Source organism: Pristis pectinata, chromosome 5, assembly GCF_009764475.1.
Source record: "Pristis pectinata isolate sPriPec2 chromosome 5, sPriPec2.1.pri, whole genome shotgun sequence".
In the NCBI taxonomy this organism is placed as follows: Eukaryota; Metazoa; Chordata; class Chondrichthyes; order Rhinopristiformes; family Pristidae; genus Pristis; species Pristis pectinata.
In genome coordinates, this window is record NC_067409.1 from 17,188,812 (window position 1) to 17,206,683 (window position 17,872).

At 41.0% G+C, this 17,872-nt stretch overlaps 1 protein-coding gene across 2 annotated transcripts in view; it reads right to left on the reverse strand.

Moving 5' to 3' along the window:
- Positions 1–17,872, reverse strand: part of ptprn2 (protein tyrosine phosphatase receptor type N2) — a 771,544-nt gene that overhangs the window by 96,770 nt on the left and 656,902 nt on the right. For both annotated transcript variants that reach the window (XM_052016228.1, XM_052016227.1), the window contains exon 14: positions 661–855. In XM_052016228.1, the coding sequence (XP_051872188.1) occupies positions 661–855 (195 nt within the window). The remainder of the gene's footprint in view (positions 1–660; positions 856–17,872) is intronic.

The following is a 17,872-nucleotide window of genomic DNA, read 5'->3' on the forward strand; positions in this document are numbered from 1 at the left end:
GAAACAAACATCCACTGGATTTATACCATAACATGAGATGGAGTTTTTGCTTTTGAGCAGATGCTTGGTGAATATAATTCCCCCATTAGACTGAGTCAGGAGGAGGAATGAACTTTGCATTTCATTTCAGGAGTCCCACAGTGTCTTATATCTATTCAATTAACACCAGTGGAGGCAATAGTGAGGAATGCACGGGCAACCTAATTCATTTGCACTACTTTCAATACATCTATCATCAAAGATCCCCACCATCCAGGCTATGCCATTTGCTCGCAGCTACCATCGGGCAGGAGGTACAGAAGCCTGAATTCCCACACCACCAGGTTCAAGGACAGCCACTTCGCTTCAACCATTCGGTTCTTGAACTAATCTGTACACCCCTCAGTCTACACCTCAGTATAGCAACACTTTGACCACTTTGCACAACAATGGACTTCATTGTTGTTCTAATTGTGTTCTTTCTGTATAATTTTGTATAACTTATGTTGTTAATTTATGTTTTTCTTGTGAATGTTGTGTATCTGATGCTATGTTGCCGCGGCAAGAAAGCTTTACATTGCACCTGTGCATACAATAAACTTTGACTTTGACAGGAAGCAGCTAAGCTTTTCCCACCAGCAGCTATCAGTTATAATATGACAGGAGGAGTTGAATGATTACCAGTATCATGTGTCCCGTGGAGATGTCCATGTTGGACTGGACTGGCTCCTCGCACCAGGAGGAAGTGCTGCTCCGAGTGGAAGGGCTCGGCTGTGGACCATCGCTGAACTGAGAGGAGACACTATTGATGCGAGAAGCATGGGCAGTCTCCGGGCGCTCTGATGTCTTGATCGCCATCCGTTGGCGGCAAAGCTCCTGAATCACAGGGAGAGAAAAATAAAATTAATTGGAATTTATCCAGGTTTTTTTTAAACAGCAGTCACTTGGGAAGGAGGTGGGATTCTGCCTGTGCTATCAAGATTGAAACATAGAAACAAAGAAAACCTACCGCACAATTCAGACCCTTCGGCCCACAAAGCTGCACCGAACATGTCCCTACCTTAGAAATGACTAGGCTTACCCATAGCCCTCTATTTTTCTCAGCTCCATGTACCTATCCAAAAGTCTCTTAAAAACCCTATCGTATCCGCTTCCACCACCGTTGCCAGCACCGTTCCACTCACCACTCTCTGAGTAAAAAACTTACCCCTGACATCTCTTCTATACCTACTCTCCAGCACCTTAAACCTATGTCCTCTTGTGACAACCATTTCAGCCCTGGGGAAAAGCCTCTGACTATCTACCCGATCAATACCTCTCATCATTTTATATACCTCTATCAGGTCCCCCCTCATCCTCCGTCGCTCCAAGGAGAAAAGGCCGAGTTTCCTCAACCTGCTTTCATAAGGCATGCTCCGCTTGATAGGCTTGATCGGATTTGAGTGTGAAACTGAAGTGAGACATTGAACATCAATCTGCAGCTTTCTCCACATCAGCTCCCAGCCACCATAAAGGATTGGCTGACATCCAGAAAATAAACACTAACACGTTCATATAACATTCTAATGCACAGAAAGTCAAGTCAATTCCTTTAAGTTCCTGATCCTTCTTTCATATATAACATTAAAGACAAACAGAAAACACTGGAGATACTCAGCAGCCTATGCAGTGTCTGTGGAGATCGTAACTGCGTCAGTGCTTCAGGGTACCGAACCACTGACTTGAAACAGTAACTCTGTTTCTTTCCTCACAGACACCTTTCCTTGAGAAATCCGTAAAAAGACCCCAGGTTGTCCCTGAAATGAAAAAAAACAATATTCAGCAGGTCAGGCAGCGTCTGTGGAGAGAGAAACAAAACCAATGTTTCAGCTTGGTGATCTTTTAGCAGAAACGGACTTATCTTCCTGCTTTGCACTGCAAGGTAAAACCCATCAGCGCTTCAAGAAATAAGTCGTGTGTCAAATGCAAGCTGTACGTCTTGTAATATGGAACAAAATGGTGACAGTCACTCCTCCAGGCAGTGTTACAATGAGCTGGCATTGTCACCAGTTATTGCACTGAGTAAGACCAAGGTTCTCATTTGCTGGTTGTTTTTGATACCAAATGGTTTACTGTCAAAGTACCTATAAAGTATCCTGCAGCAGAGAGTCAATAACTAGGGGGATAGATTTTCTTCAAATGCGAGAAGGATTAGAGAGGAGCTGAGTGAAAATTATTTCACTTAATAAGTGGCAGATGTCTGAAACTGATTATCTGAGAGAGTGACGAAGGCAGAAATCCTAACAGCATTTTAAAACTACCTGCATGATCACTGGGTGAGCTGCAGCCTAGAGCACTATGGACCAAGGGCTGAGAAGTGGAATTAACCTAGAGATTATTTTTGGTTGCCGTGGACACAGTGGACTGAATGCCCTCCTTTTGCACTGTGCATTTCTATGATTCTACGATTGCAGCATTTTGAGCTATTAAAAGAGCACACAACTTTATGTATAACTTTTACATTAAAAGAAATTTCATGCTGTAATCCTTTCATTCATTGAAAAATACATATAAAGAACTGTAACTCAAGTGTTGAAATGAAGAGAGCAGAAGACTAATACAGCCACATTGATTCTTTTCCATTCACAGGATGTGAATGTCACTGGCAAAGCCAGCACTTATTACCTGTGAACTGACAAGGCAGTTAGCAGTCAACCACGTGGTGCATCTGGTGTAACACACAGGCCAGACTGGATGGCAGATTTCCTTTCCTAGAGGATATTTGGAGGGAAGATGGATTGTTATGGAGGCCGGAGAGACTTGTAGGACACTATATTTGGAGATGAATGGGCTTGCATGAAGACTTGAGAGTACAATTCTGCCTTTATGATAAGGCAGGTGATTCTAATAAAGTGAGTTATCAACCTTGCAACCTACAACCCACCCAGATTTCAGGGCTCCTCTGCTTCTAACCTCTTGACTGTCCTATACTTTTATTGCTCCACAATTGGCAGTCATGCTTTCAGCTATCTGCACCCCAAGCTCTGAGATTCCCTTTTTAAACCTCATCTCTCTGTGTTCCTTTAAGATGCTTCTTAAAACCAGTCAATTGCCTGATGTGACCCTTGGTCAGAATTTGTTTACCAACTCACTTTAGAAATGCAGGCTAGAAATTCATCTATGCAAGACTCAAAAATAGACATTGCAAAGACAAAAATCACATTAACAGCATTACCAAATTTTGTGCATTACCAAATTTTGTTATTCCTTGGAGCGTAGGAGAATAAGGGGTCACCTTATAAGGTATGGATTTCCTGCCGTGAGAATTTTGTGCACCTCAGCACTGCTCAAATGACATCGGCAGTTAGGGAACAGCCAAAAATTGTTGCTGGTAATATTTTCAACTACATAGGTCTGAATCATGACCAGTACGGTTCACATACAGAAAAAATCAGCCTTTAGTAATACTGAAGGCTCAGACTGAATATCCTGGTCAGACACATTTCTCCAACAGTCATAAGCAGAGCCTTGTACATTTCTCCACTGAACAAACAGAGCTAATGTGATAGGATTGGTAATAGGATAAGTAACGTAATTGCAGTGTGATATGGTCCTAACTTAGGCAAATCAGATTAATGTCGATGGGCAAAAAGGTCGGCATGGATCGGCTGGGCCGAAGTGAACACTTCTGTGCTGTACGACTCTATGACTTTGCAAAACTCAAGTAAACTGACCCAAACTGGAATCTCAGTCATGTTCTCTTTCAGCAGATTCCCCCCTGAACTGAAGTAGCCAGAAATGAAGAAAGAAATCTTGTAATAACTAAACAAGGCATTTGACAAGATGTCACATAAAAGGTTGGTGCACAAGAGCTCATGGTATTGAGGGAAGAGTGTTAGCATGGATTGAAGACTGATAATTGCATAGGAGACAGAGAGTCAAACTAAATGGATCTCTTTAGGATGGAAGTATGTAACTAATTGAATGTCCCAAGGATCAGTCTTGGCCCTCAATTATTTATTATCTATGTTAATGACTTGATAGAGGCGGCCAAGGCATCTAAGTTTTGCTGATAATACAAAAATAGGTGGGAGGACATGCTGCAAGGAGAATATTTGGACTCTGAGTGTGTGAGTGAGTGAGTGAGTGAGTGAGTGAGTGAGTGAGTGGGTGAAAACTTAATAAATGGAGCTTAATTTTGGAAAGTGCAAGGTCATGCACTTTGGTAGGAAAAATCAAAAGGCAGACAATTATCGAAATGAGTGAAAATCATTGAAAGCGGCATCACGGGTAGACAAGATGGTGAAAACAATGTTTAGCACACTGGCCTTCATCAGTCAGAGCACTGAGTATAGGAGTTGGGACATAATGTTGCAGTTGTTGGTGAGGCCACACTTGGAGTACTGTGTACAGTTTTGGTCACCCTGTTAAAGGAAAGACGTGGTTAAACTTGAAAGAGTGCAGAAAAGATTTACAAGGATATTGCCAGGACTAGAGGGCCTGAGTTATAGGGAGAGGTTGGCCAGGCTAGGTCTTTATTCCTTGGAGCGAAGGAGAATGAGGGGTCACCTTATAGAGGTTTATAAAATTGTGAGGAGCATAGATAAGGTGGATGGTAGCAGTTTTTTTCCCAGGGTAGGGGAGTCCAAAAGTATGGGGCATAAATTTGGGTGAGAGGGGAAAGATTTAAAAGGGACCTGAGGGGCAACTTTTTCACGCAGAGGGTGGTGCGAATATGGAACAAGATGCCAGAGGGAGTGCTTCAGGCAGATACAATAGTTTCTTTTAAGAAGCGCTCAGATAGGTACATGGAGGGTGGGGCTTAGAGGGATATGGGCCGAACGCAGGAAATTGGGACTAGATGGATGGGCACCATGGTCGGCATGGACTGGTTGTGCCGAAGGGTCTGTATCCGTGCTATAAGTACAGAGATCACCAATAGCCAGTCCTGGTCCAACCACATGGACACCACGGCCAAGAAAGCTCACCAGCGCCTCTACTTCCACAGGAGGCTAAAGAAATTTGGCATGTCCCCTTTGACACTCACCAATTTTTATTGATGCACCATAGAAAGCATCCCATCTGGATGTATCATGGCTTGGTATGACAACTACTCTGCCTGGGACCGCAAGAAACTGCAGAGAGTTGTGGACACAGCCCAGCACATCATGGAAACCAGCCTCCCCTCCAAGGACTCTTGTCTATACCTCTTGCTGCCTTGGTGAAGCAGCCAGCATAATCAAAGTCCCTACCCACTCAGGTCATTCTCTCTTCTCTCCTCTCCCATCAGGTAGAAGATACAGGAGCCTGAGGGCACGTACCACCAGGCTCAAGGACAGCTTCTATCCCACTTTTCTATAAGACTATTGAATGGTTCCCTTATACGATGAGATGGACTCTTGACCTCACAATCTACCTTGTTGTGACATTGCACCTTATTGCCTACCTGCAATGCACTTCCCTGTAGCTGTGACACTTTACTCTGCATTCTGTTATTGTTTTTACCCTGTACTATCTCAATGCACTCTGTACTACCTCAATGCACTGTGTAATGAATTGATCTGTATGAACAGTATGCAAGACAAGTTTTTCACTGTACAAGTGATAATAATAAACCAATACCAATACCAAGTGGTAGATTAGCCCTCATTGCAAGGGTATTGGAGTTTAGAAATAGACAATTTTTATTATAATTGTATGAGGTGTTGGTGAGGCTATACCTGGAGTACTGTACAGAGTTTAGGTCCTCTTAATTAAGAAAGGATACATAGTCCAGAAGATATTCACTGGGATAATTCCTGGGAATCCAGTGCTATCCTATTACGAATGGCTAAAGAGCTTAAATTTGTATTGCTTGGAGTTTGGAAGAATGGGATTTGATCTTACTGCAATGTAAAAGATCTTAAGATGTTGAGATGTTGCCACCAGTGGGAAAGTGTTGTCAAGGGGAAATAGTTACACAATGGAGGAGTGGGTCATCTAAAACTCAGGCACAAAGGAAATTCTTCTCACGGAGGGCGGTGAATCTTTGGAACTCTCTGCTCTGGAGGGTTGTGGATGTTACATCATTGAAGATATTTAAGTGAAAGTGGATACATTTTTGAAAACTTGGGGAACTGAGGGCTACGGCGAGCTGACACAGAAGAGAAATTGGAGAAATTGAGGCTTTTTGCAGATGAGCCATGATCATATTGGCAGGGCAGGTTTAAGGAGCTGAGCGGCGTACTTCTGCTCCTATTTTCTTGTGCTCTTATGTTCTGCAATGCAAAGGTGAGCAGCAGAGTGTCATATGTTTCTAAGCTCACCAAAGACAACTTGATGGATACTGAGACAACGTTTCTGAGAGAGGACAGAGTTTGTTGGCCGAGGTTTGTCCAGCATTCTAAGTTGCTTGGAACAGTTCAGGGATTTTGTTAACAATGTCATGACAACAGAACAGACAGATTTTGAGGTTGCAGTTTGCTATTCTAACAAAATTTGATTGCAATGTTGCGACTTGGTACAACAACCCAACAGAACCAAAGGTTGTATTCTCCCTCAACCAATTGCAAAAATACTGTTCAAATCACCCACCAGACGAAAGTAAAAAGAGGGTAGCGTTCAGCTTTTACTTTACAGTCTGTCATTAAGCAGATGTTGCAAGACGGTGTAATAATAGTGAATAAAACACAAACTGCTGGAAATACTCAGCAGGTTGGACAACGACAGTGGAAAGAAACTTAATGTCTCAATGACCTTTCTACAGAGCTGGCAAAAGTTTTAAAATGCAGAGAAAGGAGGAAGTGAGGAGCGAACACAGAGGAAGCTCTGTGACAGGGTGGAAGGCAGGAGAGACTGAGTTTAAGAAGGGGTGATAAAGTCGAATGAAAAGGGATGTTAAATCGAGTGAAAGAGAAAAGGTTTGAGGAGGTGCAAGGAGGAGAAGATAAATAAAGTCTGAAATAACCTGAAAAAAAAACTGAGTATGATGGGAATGTAAAATGCTAAAACTGGAGTTACTAATTATCTGAAATTGCTAAATTCAGTGCTAGCTGCCGTTTGTTATTCACTGATTCCTTCTGCCACACTCTTTCAGCTGGCTCCACCACAACTTGTGTCTTTCAATTCCTCCTGCCTTCTGTAGATATTACCTTTTAGATTCTCCTCACTTCCCCTTTTCTTTGTACCTTAAAACTTGTTTCATCTCCAAAATTTTCCAGTTCTGATGAAAGTTCAACATGAAGCATTAACTCCCTCTCTTTCTCCATGAATGTTGTCTGATTTCCAGCACTTTCTGTTTTATTTTGGATTTCTAGCTTCTGCAATATTTTGATTTGTAATAACACTGACATCATCTCTATGATATATAACCTATTAATTAAATAATATCACAAAAATATTCCTTGCTGACTGTAAACATTCTCCGGATGCATTCTTAAGCATGCAATATTTCATCATCAAAGATATTTTGACAGTAAGATATCAAAAACCATTTGACCACTGTATAGCAAATGGAACCAGCAAATGAGAACCTTTGATTTACTCAGTGCAATAACTATTGCCAATGTTGGGCATTTTTATACTGCCAGGAAGAATGATTGACAGCATTTTGTTTCAGATTATAAAATGCATTGTTCACTTCTGACACTCTACTGATTACTTGAAGCGCTGATGGTTTTACCTTCCAATGGATACCAGGAAGACAGCAATCCATCAAAGATGAGTGTAACCATTCCAAGCATTTTGGTAAAATGTGATGAAAGCTATGGGTGTTTGGCAGTGTGGGGGAAATCTAGTATGCCTTGTCTTTCCTCGTTCTGGAGAATGGTCTAGGACCTAAAACATTGAAAACATTAAACATTTCATAGATGCTGCCTGACCTGCTGAGTGCTTTCTACATCCTCTGTTCATATTTTAGCTCCTTGAGCCTGTCCCACCGTTTGATGAGATAATTACTGACCTGTGACCTCACCCCATGAACCATACTTTTCCCCATCTCCCTGAATGTCTTTGATTGACAAAAATGTACCAATCTGAAATTGAACAACGAACATAGCATGAACTGCCATTTGTAGCAGAGGGATCCAAACTTCAACTCCAGGCACAGTCTAGGTCAGACATTTATAAAGCTGAAGCTAAATCTCCGTGCTTCTACATTTTCACCATTTGACAAGTACTCTGTTCTATCCTGAAGAATAAGAGGTGATCTTATTCAAACATCTACAATTCTAAGAGTGCTTGATATGGAAGATCATAGAATCATAGAAACAGTATTGAAGCGGGCCCTTTCAACTCTTTGATCCATGCCCACTGTGGTGTCTATCTATGCTAATCCCATTTGCCCACATTAGGCCCGTATCCCTCTACTTTTTTCCTATCCAAGTACCTGTCCAAGTGCTTTTTAAACATTATGATAACATCTGCCTCCACTACCTCCTCTGGCAACTCATTCCAAATATTTGCTACCCTCTGTGTGGCTTTCTTTCATTAGCCAGGGCGTAGAATATAAGTGCAGAGAGGTCTTGGTACAACTTTATAAAACATTGGTTCGGGCACAGAAGGAATAATGTTGTGAGGACGTTTTCTCTGGTAGATGAAAGTTGATGTATACTATCAGGATTGGGGGTGGGCATCCATTTGACTGAGAGAAAGAAGAATTTCTTCTCCAAGAGTGTTGAGAATCTTTGGAATTCTCAACTCAAGAATGATGAGTGGTGAGTCATTAAGTATATCCAGGTCTGAGATAAATAAATAGACTTTTGGACTGGAAATCAAGGATTACAGGGAACAGGCAGCAAAATGGGACTGAAGTCAACAATCATATCAAACATAATCTTAATGAATGGTGGAACAGGCTCAATGATGCTCCTATTTAGGTTCTTAAAGTATAAGTCCTCATGCTTAACATTAATATGTCTCTTAATTTAATTCTTCCATCTATACTGCTAATACTCTGAAGACAGACATGAATGCAGGAAGTATGTTTAGTAAGTTTGCAGATGACAATGAAAATTGGTGGGGTTGATTGCAGTGAGCTACAGAATGAGATTGATCAGCTGGTAAATTGGTTAGCGCAATTGTAAATGGGGTTTAATCCTGTTAAGTGTGAACTCGTGTATTTTGGGAAGTCTGACAAGGGAAGGACATAAACCGTGAATGGCAGGGCCCAAAGGATTATTGAGAGACCTTGGTGTACAAGTACGAGATCCCTGAAGGTGGCAGCACAGGTTGATAATATGGTGAAGAAGGCATAAGGGATGCTTGCCTTTATTAACCAGGGGCAGCCGGGGATTAGCCAGACTAGCATAGAATATAAGTGCAGGGAGGTCTTGGTACAACTTTATAAAACATTGGTTAGGCCACAGTTGGAATAATATGTGCATTTCTGGTTACCATACCACAGAAAGGATGTGATTGCATTGGAGAGGGTGCAAAGGACATTCACTAGGATGTTGTCTGTGATGGAATCCTTCAGTTAAGAAGAAACTTGATAAGGCTGAGTTTGTTTCCCCTGGAACAGAGGAGGCTGAGGAGGAATCTGATAGAGGTGTGCAAAATTATGAGATGCATAGTAGATAGTAAGAAATTTTCCTCAGTGGAGATGTGTCTAATACCAGAAGTCATAGGGTTAAGGTGAGGTGTAAGAGGTTTAGAGAGGATCTGAGGAAGAATTTTTTCACCCCGTGGGTGGTTGCAATCTGCAACCTGCTTCTGAGAAGGTGGTTGAGGCAGGTACTCCCAAAACATTTAAGAAGTATCTGAACAAGCATTTGAATCATCAGATTCTTCAGATGAAATGCTGGTAAATGGGAGTAGTATATGGGTACCTGCTGGAGGTATAGACATGGTGGGCAAAAAGGGCCTGTTTTTGTGCTGTATGATGTTATGACTCTAGTGCTGCGTATCATTGTGTCATCAGGAATCTAAGTCACATATAAATATGGTGAATCCCTCTGACAACACCCTGCAAATTAGTACATGTGCATCTTTACTCTCTGGCTTCTGCTGCTAGGCTGATACCTAGCTTGACCAATAACTTACCTTCAATGCCTTAACTTTTAACTGTAGGTAACAGCCCTTATGAAATATTTTATCCAATGCCTTCTGGAATTTCATATGAATCGCATCCATTGATGCTCCCTGTCCACTTTGTTCACTGTCTCTTCAGTACATCCAATCAGGTTGGGCATATGAGTTTCCCTTCACAAACCTAAGTTTTTCATCTGCCTGTGGGTCAGAAGATTGTGAGTTCAAAACCCACTCCAGTAGCCTGAGTGCATGATTTAAGCTGACACCTCAATCAGTATTTACAGGGTTCTGTATAGATGGAGATGCTGTTTGTCATACAAGAGGCCTTGTTTGACCTCCCAGGTAAACTTAAAAGATCCTGTGACACTACTTTGAAGAGGAGCAGGGGAGACCTTCCATATGAACAATAATTAATAATTATAAACTATAATAGCCAGACCTGATGGTGTTCTGGTAACTCCTACTTACATTAACAATATGATCGTTACAGGAGCTTCAAACAAGGGTATTCATTTTAACTCCAACAACAAGGAATTTACTGCATGCCGTCTGATCACATGATGTTTTACATAATGATATACCAACAAGCCACACTGCTTTCCTTCTCTGAAACAAAATGTGCAAACTCTTTTCACAGTTGTACACAGTACTTGTAGATCCATCTGTTGACTCATTTGTGTACTTGGCTCTGAAGTTGTTACTGTTACAACCTCTACATGTGACTCTTAATCAGTAGTTGATTCCATGTTAATGTCAGGAATAGATTCATCATCAAATGTTTCTTCAGTACTTACAAGTACATCACTTGTTATGACTATATGGAATATGGACATTTCTGATCTGAAGTCCAAAACAAACCAAAACACCGTTCTGGACGGCAGATGTGGACAACTTCACCAAGTCTTGCATTTCATTCTGGACGTATCACAGCTTGGTATGGCAACTGCTCTGCCCAAGACTGCAAGAAATTGCAGAGAGTTGTGGACACAGCTCAGTCCATCACGAGAACCAACCTCCCCTCTACTTACTCTATCTGCACTTCCTGCTGCCTCAGGAGGCAGCCAACATAACCAAGGACCCCTCCCACTTCGGTCATTCTCATCTCCCCCCTTCCATTGGGCAGAAGATATAAAAGCTTGAGAACACATACCACCAGGCTCAAGAACAGCTTCTGTTCCGCTGTTATAAGACTCTTGAATGGACCTCTTATATGATAAAGATGAACTCTTGATCTCCCAATCTACTTCGTCTTGGCACTTGCACTTTAATTGTCTGCTTGCATTGCACTTCCTCTGTAGCTGTAACACTATATTCTGCATTCTTTTTTTTCCCACCTTTTGTACTACCTTGATGTATTTATGTATGGAACGATCTGTCCGGATGGCATGCAGACAAAAAAAAACTTTTCACTGTATCTTGGTACATGTGACAATAATAAGCCAATTCCAATTACCAATTTGTTGCCTGGGCTGATGAATCTAACTCTCTTACTTAATTGAAAATGTTTCTCATTTGCTTTAATTACTGCCTCTCTACTCTCCCCACAAAGTTCGGCTGTATGAAGCTCAATCACACACCAAGATGACAATACATTAACAGCTCTGCCAGAGTAAAACCAATAGTAGTGTGGGATCACAGAGTGTTTAAACAAGAAGTTAGTCCACTAATGACTCATATAGCGTAACTTTATTCATGTAATCTTTTTGCGACCTAAGTGGAAACAGGATGGTATGGAAGAATCAGTAGAAATTTGATAACATTATATCACAAAAGCTCTCAAATAAATGCAAAGTGAAACATGGTCCACTGTCGGACACTATTTCTGTCAGTATTCCTTACGTAGCAAAGATCCAATGTTCAACTGTCATACAAGTACCTACATATCTAGCTTCAATTCATTTTGATAGTGTATCCATAAGCAGAATGAAATGACCATAGCCTTTTTGACCAAGGCTACTTGGACTCTCTTTGGAAATCTACTTGAAATCTCCCTTCTAACTTCTCTTGGATTTATCGAGTGTATTTAAGGCAGAGACTGACAGGTTCTGGATTGGTAAGGGGGTTAAGGATTACAGGGAGAAGGTGGGAGAATGGGGTCGAAATCATAATCAGCCATGATTGAACAGCGGAGCAGATTCGATGGGCCAAATGGCCTAATTCTGCTCCTATATCTAATGGTCTTATGCAACTTTTCTTCTTGGGAGATGCAACAACAGGATGCAAACTATTGACCAGAGAAGATTTTTTTGGGATCCGTTGCATAAATTTCTGTGGTATATTATGCGTAGTCTATTTAGATATTTATTTAGTTATTATTTTATTAGTCACATGTACATCGAAACACACAGTGAAATACATCTTTTTGCATTACTGAGAATGTGCTGGGGGCAGCCCGCAAGTGTCGCCACTCTTCCGGCACCAACATAGCATGCCCACAGCTCCTAACCTGTATGTCTTTAGAATGTGGGAGGAAACTGGAGCACCCGAGGGAAACTCACGCAGACACGGGGAGAACGTACAAACTCCTTACAGACAGTGGCCGGAATTGAACCCTGGTCACTGGCGCTGTAATAGTGTTACATTAACTGCAACACTACCGTGCTGCCCACAGTGTTTAAAGAGGGTTTGAAGTTACACATAGGCCAGACTGCGTAAGGATGGCTGATTTTCTCTCCTGAAAGACATTAGTAAACCAGCTGGGTTTTTATGACAATTTGGTGTTTCTTTGTAGTCATCATCATAGGGCCTGTAAACTGAACTTAATTTCCACAGTTAGCATGGCGGGATTTGGACTCAGGTCCCTGGACTGTTAATCCAGGTATTTTACTAGTTTGATAATTTAACCATTATGTCACCACCATACTAAAGGGACAGTTCAGCAATGAATTATCTGTTTCCTTGCAGTTCTGAAGTCTACAATTTGGTAAGAACAAATCACAACAAATTTAAGCAAACTGCATTGCACTATCAATTGGATGAATAATGGGAATATAATAGGTGTGGTTTGTAGATATGTTAAAAGATATTTGATGAGGTATATCAAAAAGGCTTGTTAGAAATTTTCAGGCAAATGGTATAAAGCAAAATGGAGCCAGAGTTAAGTTATAAACTGAAATGCTGGAGACACACAGCAGGTCAGGAAGCAACTGTGAAAAGGATTCATCTGGTGTTTGGTTTGGAACGGTTCAGAAGAACAATCATCGACCTGAAGCATTAACTCTGTTTGTCTCTCCAGAGACGCTGTCTGACCCGCTGAGTGTTTCCAGCATTTTCTGTTCTTATTTCAGATATCTGGCATCTTTGCTTTTCAACGGACTTGAGTGATGGCCAGGAAATAACAAAATGTAGTAAATAGGTGCTGCTTACATTAGAAATAGGTTATGAATAATATCCCCAGGACATCTTTGCAATGGGTGGCTTTGGGAGGATTGGTATAGATTGGCAGGATGGGCAGACTTACGCAGATGGGATTTATTGTGGATAAGCAGAAGGAATGGACATACATCTTTAATGGAAAGAAACTAAAGATGTGGTGAACAGTGAAATGTATGGTTTCAAATATTTAATTTCCTAAAAGGTAAATTCAGATGACTAAAGCTACATAAAAACAGGACAACAGTATGTTAAAAATAAGGGCATGTACCGCCAGAATAAATGAAATATTCCTATAAACGATACATAGGTTAGGCTACTGTTAAAATACCTGTGTTCATTATAGAGAGGCTATCAGAATTACCCAGTGGATACAAGTAAACTCACCAAGACTAGAAAACTATAATTAAGAGAAGAATTGGATAGGTTTTGATGGGATTTAGGAAGAAATTTGATGGTTTGGTTGAGAAAGGCTATTTCCTCTGATTAAAAATTATTGCACAGTGAGGAAAGAAATGGAGGAAATGTATTTAAATGCAAAAAAAACAAACTGTTGGAGGAACTCAGTGGGTGAAGCAGCATCTGTGCGGGGGGTGGGGGAAGGGATTGTCGATGCCTACTGTCGAGACCCTGCAGGGTCTTGACCTTTCCCCCACAGATGCTGCTCGACCCACTGAGTTCCTCCAGAAGTTAGTGTTTTGATCAAGAATCCAGCAACTGCAGTCTCTTGTGCCTCCAAATGTATTTACATTGTGGGGAACCTGCAATCCTTTGCAGTTGATGATCACCACAGAGATCATTGGATTTTTTTTGTGGAGGAAAATCAGATAAATATTTGTATTCAGGAGAAAACACATAGCTCTGGGGTAGATGAGGAGACAGCAAGATTAGCTCCCTATTGATGCATAGAGTGCCAGGATAGACACAATGAGAAGAATAGCCTTGTTTGATGCTGCTAACATGCACATTAGTTAAAGAAAGAGGAGCATATCTACTGGTTCTGCTATTTATACCTCAATTGACAAGCAGAGAAATATGAGATAGAAAGTATAGCAAAATAGAATATTTTTTAAATGGTGAAATACTAGTAAATAAAAATAGAAAATATTGGAAATACTCAGCAGGTTAGGCTGCATCTGCGGGAAGAGAAACAGGGTTAACGTTTCAGGGTGAAGACCCTTCATCAGAACTGGGAAGGAAACAAAAGAAGCTCGTTAAGCTGCAGGGAAGGTGGGAGAGGGTGGAGGAGGGGGGATGTCTCTGACAGAGTAAGTATAAACAAGGTTATCTGGGCAGTGAGTGACATTTTGATTTTCACTTACTGGAAATACTGGTAATTTATAAACAGAAAGATTTTAGTTTGGTAATTCACAAACCACAGGAAGTAAACATACGGGTAAAGGAAGCAGAAAGGAGACCAAATTGTGAATTGCCTTTTAGTTCAGGAGGAAGAGAATACAAAAGGAAGAAATCTTGCCGCAACTGCACAGGGCTTTGGTAAGGTGACACCTGCAGTACTGTGTGCAGTTTTAGTCCCCATACTCAGGGACTGATATACTTGTCTTATTGTCGGTGAAGCAAAAATTCACTAGAATGATTACTGATATGACAGAAGTATGAGGATAGGCTGAGTATGTTCGGCCGAAAGTCATTAGAGTGTAGGAGACCAAAAAGTAATCTAACTGAGTTTTACAAGATTCGGAGAGTGATTGGTAGATAAATAGTGAAAGGCTGTTTACTCATACTGGAGTATCTAGAACTAGGATTATGGTCAGAAGATAAGGGGTCAGCCATTTAGGTGATATAGAGTCATACAGCATTGAAACACACAGAGGATTGCAAATCTTTGGAAATCTGTACCTAATAGGGCTATGTATTTTCCAGGATGAGACTGACAGATATTTGACAAAGGGAATCAAGAGGTTAGGGGGATTGAATGCATAAGTGGGCTTGAGGCACTGAATGGCAGAGCTGCCTCAAGAAGCCACTTCCACTGCTATTTCTTACATTACAAAGGACGTTGAACTTTCCTTACTGCATGGAGTAAACAAAAATGGTGTCTCTTCGCATCGTGTGAGGTTCTGACTTCACATAGGCCCAATTTTGTGAAGGTGAGAGAAATGGAGTTGAAGTACAAATCATTTTGTAGGCCAGTTCTGGAAAATCAAAAGCAATGCCTTAAGACACAACTATTTACTTTCTCAGTCAGTTATAGACTACAGACCTTCCAACTTACCTTATTTCAGGGGTGACATTCTGAGTGCACAATTATGCTTTCATTATAATACATACTCAATGTTTTTTGCTTTTTAAAACCCTCCTGTTTTGTTTGTGCCATCTATTCCAGTGGTTACAAAGTCACAGAGCTTTACGGTTCCCTTTCTGTTTTGGTGTCCTCCTGTATGCTGCCCATTGTGTTCGCCCGAGATGGACAGCAAATGCCTATGCAACCATGCAATGTATGACAGCCGAGCCTGATCCCGTCCACAAACACAATCTTCCCAGCAGAGGTTGCTGAATAGATATTGAGATCAAGAAACCTGGTTGACCTTTCCCATCACCAGCCTAGAAACGACATGGTCTACTGCTCTCTTGAATATTCATTTTCTTTGTCCAGATTAGGTTCTGCTGCTTGGTTCAAATCAGGTTGTGAGACTGAAATCTTCAAAGTCTGAGCAGTGGATTTATTGACTGAATCATGATCAGAACTCCCCACTGAGACTGTTCACCTCAGGTTCTTAATTGTTTTCTCATTCCTGGTGAGATATGATGAGTGTGCTCAAACTAAATCAAAGTAATACTCAGTCGTGTCCCCCTCTGAAAATGTATTTGCTGTGCCTGAGGTAATTACATAGAGTAGCAGAGATGGTCCTTTATGCTTCGCAAGTCCAGCAGTAATCATTAATTACTTTATCAAATGATGTTTGGTACTAGTATTCTAATCATTTCAACAAGTAACCCTCCCTTTAATGTCAAACCATGGAAGTTCTAAGAAACGATCAGTCAACAAAGTGGTGAAAAGTCACTGCCTAGAAACATTAACTGTTCTCTTTGTTGAGCATCACAAACAAATATGCTCTTTTTTAATTTCGGACTTCCTGCATCTGTGGCATTTGGCTTTTGTTGGAAGAGAAAACCACTTGGCATTAAATGGTTTTTGTTCTAATTTCCACCCACCTTCTCAAGGTGCTGATGCTTAGCAGGTACAGTTCCAGCAGCTCTGGCTGCCCTGATATTGGCAACCATACTATACATTGGCAGATTTGGCAAACCTTGGCAGTCAAGATTTGCCTTACCCACCTGCAAGGCCATTTATCATGTGTGAACATGGACAGCGCACATCAGTCACATCAATCCTGCGCTCACCCACTGTCTACCATTCCAGCAGTTGAAGTACATCACTCAGGACCACCAAGGCTTCGTTTGCCAAGGTTGAAGGCACCATAGTCACTTGTAGCATCTTAACTACTTCTACCTATGAGATCAGCTCACATAGTCAAAGTCATGACCAAATTAACGGCTTTCTGCTCAGAGTGGCTCAAAACTATATGAAGCAGTGCACATCCAACACAAAGCTATCAATGCAGCTTGCCATCAGTTTTGAACAAACAGTCTCAACTTTCATTAGCTTATTAGCTCATCTGATCCAGTTATACATCAGTTTCAAGTCGCTGACTTATTGTTGAAGGCCATTAAACGTCAGTTCTTTGTGTGTCATTGCACTGATAATCATGACCTAATGGGAGCACAGATAGATGTGATGGGCGCTAAGATACTCCACTTACTAGCTCATGCATTTCCTCTTCCCTCTGCCAATACCCTTCGAAAGGCCTCCCCTTAGCTCCTTCCACAGCATAGTCAACCATTTCTGTTCACCTATAGCTGTCATTTACCCAATAAATATAAGATTTGCTTTCTTATTAACTCAACTTGAGCTCATTATAAAATCAATATGGATTTAACTGTCAGACCCTCAGGAGAAAAGGCAGTAAGGTCGCACACAGAAACTTAAACAAATCCAGCATGGAGAAACAAATGTTTAATTACCAATTCAATTAATGAGGACTGTTATACAATGGAAAATTTTCCTTATAATAATCAGAGCTTGAATGTGTAGAATGTATTTAAATGATGTGGAAGTCAGATACCCAAAGCTGGTCCACATTTTAAAATGTCTTCATTAAATTCTTTCAGCAACATTGCAAATACAAGTTTTAACCCAATCAAGCTAATCTTGCAATATCATTAGTACCTCAGTCTTTCCTCTCAATGTATCAGCTAATGGTAGCGTTTTTTTTGAAGCGAGTACTCATGCAAATCTTCAACAACTTGTACTGAAGTTAAATCTGTATATTGATCCCACACAGGGATCTCCATAAATGGGAGTGACTGCACTTACAAATTCAGTCTGTCGTTTAACAAAAACTGCAGCTGTATTTGTAGCTTGGAGCTTTCTCACACCTGATGTGCAGAATGATTGTCAGCTTATTAATGTGAACTCGTCTTTTTAAAGTCAAATTATCAGATACTCACA